This window comes from Scyliorhinus canicula, chromosome 11, assembly GCF_902713615.1.
Source record: "Scyliorhinus canicula chromosome 11, sScyCan1.1, whole genome shotgun sequence".
Classification (NCBI taxonomy): domain Eukaryota; kingdom Metazoa; phylum Chordata; class Chondrichthyes; order Carcharhiniformes; family Scyliorhinidae; genus Scyliorhinus; species Scyliorhinus canicula.
In genome coordinates, this window is record NC_052156.1 from 22,474,794 (window position 1) to 22,488,281 (window position 13,488).

The 13,488-nt window shown below is 45.5% G+C and overlaps 1 protein-coding gene across 5 annotated transcripts in view; it reads right to left on the reverse strand.

Annotated features, from left to right (window-relative positions):
- The window catches only part of klhdc8b (kelch domain containing 8B), a 115,784-nt gene that overhangs the window by 16,996 nt on the left and 85,300 nt on the right, over positions 1-13,488 (reverse strand). For all 5 annotated transcript variants that reach the window (XM_038812517.1, XM_038812520.1, XM_038812521.1 and 2 more), the window contains one exon: positions 2,183-2,284. In XM_038812517.1, the coding sequence (XP_038668445.1) occupies positions 2,183-2,284 (102 nt within the window). The remainder of the gene's footprint in view (positions 1-2,182; positions 2,285-13,488) is intronic.

The window sequence follows — 13,488 nt, forward strand, 5'->3', positions numbered from 1 at the left end:
AATGCACTGCCTGAGAGTGTGCTGGAGGCTGGTTCACTCAAGCCATTCAAGAGGGAAAAGAATTATTAGCTGAAAGGAAAGAATGTGCTGGGCTCTGGGGGAAGGTGGGGGAGTGGCACTAAGTACATTGTTCCTATAGAGAGCTGGCATGGGGGAATGGCCTCCTTCTGTGATGGACACAATTCTGTGATTCGGTGAAGTTTGTAAGCTGAATCGTGATGCATGAAACAATGTGATTTTCAAACAAGCTTCAAAGACTGATAGAAAGCAGACAAATCTAACTGCAGCACCGCCATCTCTTGTGAAGAACAGCACCTCTGTAGGTGAGAAATAACACCACCAGTTACTGAAAAAGCCATTGAAAACTAAGGTCAAGATTCAAATGCTCTCTGGAATATAGCAAATAAAAGCCACTGAGTCAAGAGCAGGCACGACAAACTTAAACATTTCATAATCACAGAAAACAAAGACTCATACTTATACAGCATGCTATCATATCCACCCAAAATGTTGTAAAGCACTTTAGCACAATGACCATGTTCTCAAATTGTATAGAGGGGCTTCAACCAGAGGTTACAGACACAGAGAGATGAGTGATACAGTTGTTAATTGAAATTGGCCCTGGTGCCAAATGCATTCAACTTCTCCTGACCTTATCAAAGAAACTTGCTACCCTCTGGCTCAACTCTTTGATAACCGATGTTGCTCCATTTGAGTGGAAAACAGCAAATATTACTTTATTAAAATCTGGGTCTCATGTTCCTCACCAACTCGCCTGCCGTTAAATGGCCCTCCTTGACAGCCTGGGGCCATTTTCTTTGTACACTCAGCATAGTGAAATTATAAACACTTATAGAGGTGCATTTATAGCGGCGATTTTGAGCCTCTTTCTCTGTGAGAAGTCGGCATGGGCTAAAAGTCCAGAGAAGTGAAAAACGTGATTCTCGCGGGCTTGATTGGTTTTTGGAAACTCGCCAGTGTAGTAATTTGAATTGCATGGCGCCAGCCCGGGACTCTCATTGTGACACATTAACATGTCATTCGTGATCACTCTCTCCTTACCCCCCCCCCCCTCCCCCCCCTCTACAGAATCCTGACCTGGTGCTGGCGTGACATCTTGCCGCCACTTACACCAAATCTGGTCAGGCATGAGGCAGTCAAGGGGATCTCTTCAGGGACACAGTGGAAGGTATAGCCCACAGTGGGGTGGGGGGAGGAGGGGGGTTAGAGGGACATGCCCAGACAATGCCCTGGCACTGCCCTTTGGCACAGGTTGGCACTTCCAGATGCTGGCAGTGCTAACATGTGCTCGGGCAGTGCCAGACAGGACCCTAGTGGGAGCTCCATTGGGGGGGGCAGTTGGGGGCGGTGCCCGCTGGTAGGCAGGGGGGGAAGCAGCATTGAGGAGGGTATCTGCTGGCGATGACTGTCAGTCAGGTGGTGAGAGCCTCGAGACCTCCAAGATGTGACCTGGGTGCTGTTTGGCTGCAGGCTGGTCCGGGTGCCCTTTAAAGATGAAGCCCCGATCTGTTTGAATCTGGTTCCTGGCCCCAAGGCCTCGCTAGAGTGACAAAGTTGACTACTCTCACTCACGTTTTTTTCCTATGAAGCTCAAGATTCCATGAGCAATCATGCCGAAGGGCTCTGTTTTTCTCAACGGGACTGACAAATTTGTCCATAGTTTTGTTCACCTGGTGCACAATTGTCATTTTTCCGCTCTACTATTTATTCCTTTGTACAATTTGAGCACATGAGCCAGCTGCTAAAGTGCTTCAAAATATTTTAGAGCTAATAATTTGTGCCTGTTCTTGAATCCGTTGCTTTTATTTGCTGTATTTGATGGAACATGTACTTCTTGACCTTAGGTTTCAGTAAATGTGATGTTTTTCTCACTTGTTCTTCACAAGAGAATGAATGTGATGCTGCATTCAGATTTGACTGGTTTCTATTAATCTTTGGAGCTCGTTTGAGAATCAGGTGGTGCAGAGCTGAACTTGTTCATGAACTTGTTCCTCAGATAAGCTGATTTTTCTTTTGGTCCCTTTTCTTTCATCCAACTGATTTAACCACTTAAAGTCAGTGATGGATTGCAGTGATTGTCCAGCATGGAATCTGCAGGAAATGATGCTGTCCCTTCCCCATCGCTCTCAATGTACACTATTACTCTAGGAATAATCATTACCTAGACCTCCAGCAGCAATCACTCTCCCTCCAATGTGGCCGACGGAGAAGTCTGCACGTTTCTCTCTCATCCGTGTGGAACGAGACTGCTTAGTCCAGATGCCTAAATACAAAAGAGTAAACATTTATTAAACTCTAGGCGAGTCCATAAATGGCAACAATGATTGATAGATGTTTTCCCAAAATACAAATACTGCAATGTTCTGAACACTTTTGAAATGTATTTTGTTATTTCCATTTCAGTTCTTCAGCATATTGGCGATATCTTGTGGAGGGGACACGTGCCTCGGCCCCTGGCTGGTAAGCCCTGAGTCAACACTTTTTGGGAAGGCCCACCACATCTTGTGCCACTCAGGCACTTGACAGCCAGTGACAGGCTCACCTGTGAGATGAAGAACATTGGAGGCAGCTATCCAGCCCGACAAGCGCTACCAACCCATCAGAGGCGGGCACTTCTTATACACCCAGCAGCACTGCTGGAGAGGTAGTGGCTGCTGAATGCGCAACACCCACCTAAGGCCTTGGATCGAGAAGAGATCAGGCAGAGGGGAATGAAGTTGGGGGTTGCAGATACTGGGAAGAGAGTCATGAGGTATGGAGGGTGGGGTCAGCAGCAAGGGCATGTGGTTGGATCACAGTGCCCCACCGTCTCCCTAGTTCCTGATGCTCCTTGCCAAGCTGTTCCATTATAGCTACAACACTGGCATCTACCTGGCAATGTGGAAAATTGCCCAGGTGTGTCCTGTACACAAGAACAGGACAAATCCAACCCAGCCAGTTACCGCCCGATCAGTCCACTCTCCATCATCCGCAAAGTGATGGAAGGAGTCATCAACAGTGCGATCAAATGGCACTTACTCAGCAATATCCTGCTCACCGACCCTAGTGACCCAAGATCACTCAGCTCCTGACCTCATTCCAGCCTTGGTTCAAACATAGACAAAAGAGCTGAATGCCAGAGGTAAGGTGAGAGTAACATCAAGGCAGCGTTTGACCGAGTATAGCATCTAGGAGCCCGAAGGAAAACTGGAGTCAATGGAAATCAGGGGGAAAACCCTTTGCTGGTTGGAGTCATACCTGGCACAAATAAAGATGGTTATGGTCAATCATCTCAGCTCCAGGACAACACTGCAGGAGTTCCTCAGGGTAGTGTCCTAGACCCAACCACCTTCAGCTGTTTCATTATTGATTTCCCTTCCATCATAAGGTCAGAAGTGGGGATGTTTGCGAATGACTGCACAATGCTCAGCACCATTTGTGACTCCTCAGATAATGAAACAGATCCTGTCCAAATGCAGCAAGACCTGGACAATATCCAGGCTTAGGCTGACAAGTGGTAAGTTACATATGTGCCACACAAGTGCCAGGCAATGACCATCTCCTACATGAGAGGATCTAACCATCGTCCCTTGATATTCAATGGCATTACCATCGCTGAATCCCCACAATCAATATCCTGGGGGTTACCATTGATCAGAAACTATACTGGATTAGCCATATTAATATTTGGCCACCACAGCACGTCAAAGACTTGGAATCCTTCGGCAAGCAACTAATTTCCTGACCCCACAAAGCCTGTCCACCATGTACAAGGCACAAGTCAGGAGTGCAATGTAATACTCTTAACTTGCCTGGATGATTGCAGCACGCAAGAAGTTCAATACCATCCAGGACAAAGCAACCTGCTTGATTGCTACACCTTCCACAAACATGGTGGCACAGTGGTTAGCACTGCTGTCTCACAGCACCAGGGACCCAGCTGCAATTCTGGCCTCAGGTCACTGTCTGTGCGGAGTCTGCACATTCTCCCCATGTCTGGGTGGGTTTCCTCTGGGTACTCGCGTTTCCTCCCACAGTCCAAGGATATGCCGGTTAGGTGGATTGGCCACGCTAAATTGTCCTTTAGTGGCCAAGGATGCTTAGGTTAGCTGAAAGGGTTATAGCAATAGGGCAGGGAAGTGGGCTTGGGTGGAGTATTCTTTCAGAGGGTCAGTGCAGATTTGGTGGGCTGAGTATGGATTCTATGATTCAATCCCTCCACCACTGACGAACAGTGGCAGCCGTGTATACCATCTACAAGATGCACTGCAGGAACTTGACAAAATTCCTTTGGCAGCACCTTGCAAACTCACGACCACTACTATCTAGCAGGGCAAGAGCAGCAGCTACCTGGGAACTCCATCACCTGGAGGTTCTCCTCCAAGTCATTCACCACTGCGACTTGGAAATATATTGCTGTTCCTTCACTGTCGCTGGGTCAAAATCCTGGAACTCCCTCACGAACAGCACTGTGGGCGTACTTACACCTCAGAGAATGCAGCGATTCAAGAAGGCAACTCATCAGCACCTTCTGAAGGGGAACTAGGGATGGGCCATAAATTCTGATCTAACCCGTGACGCCCACATCCCGTAAATGAATTTTAAAAAGGCAGGTTCCTCGATCAGGCACTGAGTGCCTTTGAACAATTGGCAAGCAAACACGCCAGGATTTTCTTGATGTGCTTCCTGCATGGGGACCCCTGCATAACCCAATGCCAGACTAATACCAGTGGCAGCAAGATGAGGCCGCTAAGTCGGCATTAATTGGCCACTTAAGGGCTTCAACTGACGGCGAGGTAGGAAGGCCTTCCTGTCACTGATGTAACCAGGGTAGAAATGGGAAGGTGACAGGGTCCCCACTCACCATCCACCCACCTGATTAAATGCCTCCCCACCACTAAACTCACCTGCGGGGAGAACACAGTGGGCTGCAGTCTCTGATCTCTCAACCATGTGTGTCTCGGCAGCGCACTGGAATTCAATACTCCCGCCGCTTGTCCAAATCAAATTGGGATTTCCCATTGAAGCCACTTCACTCTGTCAGGAAACCCATGAGGCGGGGGTGGTGCACAGCTAGCGAGGGAAGAGAATCCCTGCCAGTGTCTTTAATTTCCATAAATGGGGCAAATCACAGTATTCCGTTGCCATATAATCTAAATAAATCCTCATCATCAAACTATTTATTCCAATGGGATATTTCAACATTCAACTGAGCTAAACTATAAATTTCACTTGAACAGGCTTGCAAATCATTGCTTTCAGGATTTAAAATAAAATATGTCAATTACTTCAGGCTTTATTTTTGATAGTCTGGTTTTTCTTAAAAAAAATAAACATCCCCGGTCATATGGTAAGTGAACACATCAATTTTCCAAAAATATTACAATAATAAATTATCCACTTTTAAAGAATATTCAGATTCTTTCAAGTGTTTGTTGGACCTTGAACAATTGTTCAATCCGCGACTGAAGATGGATTTAATGGGGAGGGGAGTGGGCGGGTAGTTGTGGGAGATTTTTTAACTGAGGGTGGTTTATGTTTTGGTGGCAGGGAGGCATCAACCACAACCAGCCCACTATCCCGCCCTGCGCAACCCACTCCTACCATCATCAGTTTGAGCCCAGCATATTTAAATTTGGGGCTTCCTTGACATCCCTGGCACAGAGGCAACCCACTGGCACTCAGATTATGTCACACAATGAACATATTGCCCTGAGGCCTTTTAAACAATAAAACGTTGATTGTTCCTTAATAGTTCTCATGCAGGGATTGGGGTTGGCGATGGTGGTGCGAATGATGGTGGGGGTGGGGCGAGTGGGGTTGCCAAGGAAGCAGAGGCCCACAGTTTCCTTCTGGGGTCCAGAGCAAACCTGTAGGTAAAAGTCCCTTTGCTTCCTTCAACATTGTGATACTTCTGACTTTAATTTCTTACATATGTGTTGGATCTGGTTGCTGGTGATTGCGTAGCAAGAGCTTTTCTGAATGGTTGTTTTAGGATTGAGGTGTGTAAACAATGGTTGGGAATTAAATTCTGATGGTTCTTTTGTGGAGGATCTTCTTCATCGTTGGTACCTTCCCATCTACAAAACATGATGGATGCACAGCAAAGAATCCATTCCAGATGGAGTGCCTTCATATGCGCACCTTTGCTGATGGGTGAAGTGGCCAATCCTTGAGAGGCAGGTGCTGCCACAAAATGCCACACATAAAGCCACCAGGTGTCATTGTGGTTTTCAGCATAGGTGTCTGTTGCCAAACAGCTGTAGTCACTGGACATCGCAGTGGTGTACTCCAGTCCACAGTGGGTGTTGCCATGTCCCTCTGTTGTTGGCTGGTGATGATAATTGGTGTTTAGAGCCTGCATGTCATACTTGCAAGCATCCTTGAGGCGGGGCTATGGACATGATGTTGTTAAGAGCTCTGTTGCCCATTTCCTAACTTGCACCAAGTTTCCTTAATTCATCACTGCTATGCTCATTGACCTACGCTGGGTCCTGCTTGGACAATGCCCTCAATTTTAAAATTCTCATCCTTGTTTTGAAATCATGCCATGACTGCATCCTTTCCTATCTCTGTAACCTCCTTCAGACCTATAACATTCTGAGCCCTCTGCGCTCTTCTATGTGCATCCCTGTCTTTTGTGCACCCCTGTTTTAAACAATCCACCATTGCCTGCTGTGCTTTTAGCTATCTAGGCCTGCACTCTGGAATTTTCTCCTGTAATCTCTCACCTTTCTTTCCTCATTTAAGATGCTCTTTCAAGCAGGTTGGTCACGTGTCCTAATGTGCTAAAGTTTGCTGTCAAACTTTGTTTGATAATGCTCCTGGGAAGTGCTTTGGAACGTTTTACTACTTTGGGGGAGGTGCATAAATGTAAGTTGTTGCTGTTTCCATCTACTATTAAATGAAAATAAAGAAGGTATATGACATGACAATCACCACCATCAGTAATGGCACCAAAATGGATGTTAAGGGGTCTGCTGGAAATTCACATTATGTTACAGCAGTGACAGCACAGGAAGAGACAGCCAACACATCCCTATCCTATCTGGGCTCCACATGATTAACTCATCCAACTACGGTGCCATTGAACACAAACCCAATTCCCTATGCAACAATAATCCATAACTTACTGCCAATTATGTAGTCTTCTTGGCCATAATGCTGAAAGAGAAGGCAGCATGTTCCAAACAAACTCTATGAAACAGGTGAATTGGCCATGGTAAATTGCCCTTAGTGTTGGGTGGGGTTACTGGGTTATGGGGATAGGGTGGAGGTGTTGACCTTGGGTTGGGTGCTCTTTCCAAGAGCCGGTGCAGACTCGATGGGCCGAATGGCCTCCTTCTGCACTGTAAATTCTATGAATTAAACCATCGAATGCCCCTCTCCCGAGTCAATTAATCATCCTTGTGTATGCTCATAACATTCTGTGTACCTTTGTCTGACCTTGTGCTCCCATGAAGTGCTGGCTCAGTGACTATAACATGCTGTCTGTTGTATTCTGTGCTCTTGCCGTTGCAATGATGTACACATAACATCTAGTTGCTTAACTAGAACAGTAATTTATTAATGAACACGTGGAGAGATAACATACAGATTACTACACAGACAAAGTTACTATTTGAGTTCAGTGAACTTCGCCTGGAGCTACCCTATTTGTGACCATCCTGTTGTATGCCTTACTACCAACTGGCGAGTGTCTCACGTCACGTGACCGATGACTGACGCCACCAGCTGGTTGGAGGTCACATTACTAACTATGTCCAAAACTATTCACAAGCATATCACCACATCCCCCTTCCTTTGGAGATGTTCACATTTATACACAAAAAATATGATTTGTATTATCCTTTAACACATGCTATAGATATAAATATACAGATTCAACTGTGTCAGTTAACATGATATGCCTGATGATTGTGTCTCTGTTGCATAGCTCATTGTGCATCTCTGACAGGATCACCCCGCTGATCTTCTGAGCTCTTGTCAGCTTTCCGACATCATCTTTGCTTCTGGTAGACCGGTTTCCATGCAGGTCTTTTTTGTCTTAGCCTTCTGACGCGATGCATCCTAAAAACTGGTATCCTTGCTGTCCATGCTTCTGCCACCAGCTTGTTTCATCTTTTAACGCCCTTACTACCAACTGGCGAGTGTCTCACATCACGTGACCGATGTCTGACGCCACCAGCTGATTGGAGGGAACATTACTAACTATGTACAAAACTATTCACAGGCATATCACCACACTGACTTTCAGTGAGGAAGACTGCAAACAGCCTTGGAAGAGGACCCTTTGAAGCTCCGGCCCTAGAAGGCATGACTTCAGACTGTACTATCGCGACATGGACGGCAGCAGTCTAAGCCAGCAGATTGGCAGGAAACAACAGCTAGAACACTGGCAGAGTGACAGTGGTTAGAGGGCAAAAGGTATAATTCTGTGGCAAGGCAACAAGCTGAGTTTGTAAGATTTCAACCTGAGTTTCCACTGCAGCACTCGGACAGTGGGTGGCTTCAGCTGCGGTGGAAAGAGACATTGTCCATCAGGTGTTGCATCTTTGTCAGGTCCACAAGTCTCATGGATTTGGCCACCACTTCTATGTTGTTGATGATGGGTTCCAAGCTCTGTGCAAAGCCCTGTGTCAAATTGGTGCTGGACTCATTCATGCTCCTTGACAGTGATGGTTGGCTTTCTGGTAGGGCTGCTAATACACCATTTCATTGAACATACAGTTATCCGTATGTCACCCACTGAAGTTATCATTTGAGTCCACTTCAGCAGAACTCGTGGGTGATTTCACCCTCCAGAAAGCTGGCACTGCGTGGCCCATTTCCTCTGCCCTGGACACAGCTATTCATGCCCAGGGACTCACCACGTGCAAATCCTACCATTCAGCTGCTCTTCAAAGTTCATGTCGTCCCAGTTTCCTAACTGATGGCTGCAAATGTGGCATCGAGTGGCGATACTTCATCGCCATTGGTCTTCCCCCCCCCCCCCCCCCGTGCACCAGACTCCCACGTCATTTCAACATTCATCCAAGAGCTTCAAAAATTGAGCACGTTTAAGCCACGACAGGATTACTTCTCATCAGAGAACTAAACAAATTGGTTGGAAAAGTAGAATTTGGCATCAGTGCTGCTACTGTTAATTAGGATCATCATCAGGTTTATATTTTTATCACTTTTAGCGGTACAGATACCAAAAACACTGCAGTCAACTCACACCAAATCAAAATATGGAGTAATTTTTCTCACAAATTAGATTCAAGTAGTGTTTGAGGTCCTTTAGGTCACTGATGTACATTATGGATCCCCCAGTGTGAAGCTCAGACTTCTGCCCTCACAGCTATGTGAGGCTGTACATCGCACAGGCCACTCTGTGTGTGTCTGCAGCACGCTCCATGTGATCATTGCTGTGAAGTGCTTTGGGACATCTTGGGGATGTGAAAGGCAGCAAGTTTTCTTTTTTTTTGACATTTATTTAAAAACTTGTATCCCTCTGTCACCTAACTGGAGGCATGACACAATAAGATGATGATATGTTGGCCGCAAATTTCAATAATCCTACTGAGTTTAAATTGAAATAATATTAACACTTAGCTCATTAATGCTGGCACTGAAACCTGCACTGCAGCAGATCTGGACTCCTGCTATCATTCACGCTGCAGTAAGTTTTAAATCTTCAATTTAATTTATTGATGGTATGAAGATTGCAGGAATGTCAGGGGGAATTATATTCCAATGTCTACAGATCCTGAAAAGTTAGCAGTTGAACGAGGGGAAGCAAGGTTGCCCTTTCACTCCAACAGGTTTTGGTAATTGTGTCCATCACTCATTTGTCAAAGTTGCCATGGAAATTGAATCATAAATATTCTTACGAGCCGAAAAGATTGACAGTGTCTGCCACAGCAGGGATCCATGCGGCAATACATTAACCTGCTTCTATCAGCAGTTTTTCAGAACAAAATCAATCGCATGCCAACTGAGTCACGCACAGAGCCTTATCCAAGAGAAGATGCACATTTAAGATACCAATATTATTAGCAATTCAAATCCTTTGGATGATCTCGTCGCTAGGCCCTGCCATAAATGGGCTATAGGAAGTTGCGCTGATTGAAGGTGAGATATTTTCCAAGTGCTGCAGCTTTGATGGCCTCAATCACTCAGCTCTCAATCGTTGGAGAGCAGTGATTGGTGTTGTGCTGCTTTTAAAGGAACCGCAATAAATATGAGGAGGTAGCATAAAATGGAATAACTAGATTTGCGTCTGCACTGTGAGTCAGAGAATGAAGGGATCAGATAAGATTGCAAAGTTTGTAAATCAGGATAATTTCAACTATTCAGCACCACCAAGATTCACCAGGCTGAACATAGGGCTACAACACATTAGCACCGATCCTGGTTTTACTCCCATCAAAGGAGGATCCACGTTAACCTTGAAGATTATAATGTCCACTTCAACAATCTATGGAAAGTCCTAGATGAAAATATCCAAGTTATTTAGGCACTTGGGGTTTCCACCACAAACCTTGCCAGTTACAATGGCTACTTGGGCATTATGTTTCTGGATTTATTACATTTCCTTCTTCCCCTACTTCAGTTAATCATGGAAGTTAGCCACGTTTCAGACAAAACTGCTCTTATTTATCACCAGAGGCACTTCATTGAGTCAGTGAGACTGCATCTTTCCTTCTTCACTGAACACATTTGAAAAGTATTTATTGTAACTAAGAACTAGGTGAGCTAGAACCTTCCATCTTACTCAATGACCCAAACGGCATGCACGATTTGTGGACGTTGGATCATTTTATTGGCTTTTTCTCGCTTGCCACTGCACCTACAAATCAGGTTCATTTACAAAATATGGCCCAGCCTGCTCATTAGCCCGAGAACTGATGATCGAGCTGGTTTTCACTCTGGGGAAATCACTTGTGGATAATTGTGGGCCGGGTGCCCATTATTTTCCGATATGCAAGGTTGGTGCTTCCCAGCAGCAACACAAACTCAGAAAATTAGCCCTGCCAAGTCTGCCACAGCTATTAGGACAACGCTATTAGTGCAAGCTCTAAATTGTACTACTCTTTACCTGCTTACAAAAAGTGTTAGCTAGGAGCAGATCTCAGATGAGGGAATTTCTCACAGTTCATCGTAACCGTTTGGAATAAATCAATCTATACTCAGGCTAGGGCTACTTCGTTACATTCGAATGCAGGCATTATATGGGTCTTTTAAAATATATCTTTGATTGACAGCATAATTTGAGTGTGATCCATTTTTATTTTCCATTGGCAGTGGTACCATCCTTCAGGTGAGACAATAAGGGCAGCACCGTGTCACAGTGGTTAGCACAGTTGCATCACAGCTCCAGGGTCCCAGGTTCGATTCCCGGCTTGGGTCACTGTGCGGAGTCTGCACGTTCTCCCCATGTCTGTGTGGGTTTCCTCCGGGTGCTCCAATTTCCTCCCACAATCCAAAGATGTGCAGGTTAAGTAGATTGGCCACGCTAAATTGTCCTAAAAAACGTTAGGTGGGGTTGCTGGATTATGGGGATAGGGTGGTGGTGTGGGCTTAGGTAGGGTGTTCTTTCCAAGGGCCGGTGCGGGCTCAATGGGCCGAATGGCCTCCTTCTGCACTGTAAATTCTATGTCTAAACCAGCATCTTGTCTGCCGGCTCAGGTTGATACAAAAGATTCCGTGGTCCGATCTCAAAGTACAGCTGCAAGTTATCCCTAGTGTCTTGGTCAGTACTCATCCTTCATCCAAAATCACAATATCACATTATCTGGTCATTATCTTACTGCTGCCTGTGGCCTCTTGTTGTGCGCAAATTGGCTGCCATGTTTCCAACATTAGAATGGTGACTACATTTCCAGATTTCAGACCTGAAAAAAAAAATTGCTGGAAATGCTGGCAGCACGTGTTTTCGTATTTCCTGTTTTAATTTTGGGTTTCTAGCATTCTAGTATTTTCTTCTTTTCTTCAATATCATGCAATTGCTTGTAAAGCACGGCCAGATATCCTGAGATCATGAAAGGCACTTTATGAAATCTTCAAAGGCTTTTGAAAGTATGATTTTGGTTGACCTTCTCCATCAGACACCCTTCTGCAGCCATCATAGAATGAAAGAGAGGCAGCAGATTCCTTGGAGTGAATTGTGGTCTAACACTGTGCTTCAAATCCTGTTTGATTTGTGAGTTTTAGCACAGGAAACATGACCGTTCTTTGCGTTCTTTATTCTGTGAAATTGCTGAGCCTGTAAATCTACTCCAGGCAGTTCAAACTATTCATTCATTTATTTATTTATCACTTAACAAATTTGTGTCATATTTTATAGCTGAAGCTACAGTCTGACAGAATGAGCCTTCTAATGCCTTCAAAGGAACAGGAGGTCATATGGGAGCCTGTTATAAATTCAACAAGCTGAAATACACTGCTGGCAGGTTTCGGATCATTGCCCTTGTTACAATCATGCAGGTTTTAGGAAAGGCAGACTTTGGTTTTGCAGGGCGACATTATTTACTTCTAATGGTCGTCTTTTGTGCTGAGCCTCAAGAAGATTTCTGATGCAAAAATCCTAACGTGTAGCCATGTCCTCCCCTCCTTAGTCAATAGGCTTTTCATCAATTCTCCCCTTTAATGCTTTCTCTGCTCTCCTTGGTTTCCTGGGTGTTCTCTTGCAGTCGCACAAACTTAATTAAAGCAATTAGCCATGCAGAATGTATAAAATAACCAAGTGATGCAAGATTTAATTCAAACCCATGAAAATGACAGACAGGTAAAGGCCAGCTGGTCTCTCTAACCTGAGCTACATAACGTTCGATATCATGATACAGGTGCTCCCTACCCCCAGTCAGAATCATGTGGTTATCAGGAAGGTAGAAGAAGGGCGACACGTTAGCATGGTGGTTAGCTCTGTTACTTCACAGTGCTAGGGTCCCAGGTTCGTATTCATATTAGAATATGTTAACAATATAGTTTCAGGACTTCCGGTGGCGGCCATGAAGGAGTAGGTCGCACATTTGGTGGCTCCTGCTCTGGTCGGACCTTTGGACCTTTTCCCCCATTTTTTCTCGGATTTTACTTGGGAAATTGTTAGTGGACTCGACCATAAGGAGGAGTCCCACACCAGTGCATGGATAGGCGGACCAGGAGTGCTCGCAAAGGAAGAAATAGACGAACAGAGAAGGTCTGGACTGAAGCTGCAGTGGGAAAAAGCATGGCGGACGAGCACAGTTCTGGCTTGACGGCCCAGCAGTCGACGGAGCAGCTGATGCAGTTTATCCAAGAGGGCTTCTCCAAGCAGAAACAGGAATGCTTGGACCCGATTAGGGAATCGATTGCTCGGCTGGAACAGAGATTGGATGCTCAAGATCGGGCGATCCAGAAAGTGGAGAAGGCGCTGACTGAGCAGGAGGAACACCGGACAGCAGTGGAGGTGGAGGTGGGGATGCTGAGAGACTAACAGAAAAGGCTCCAGGAGAAGGTGGAAAA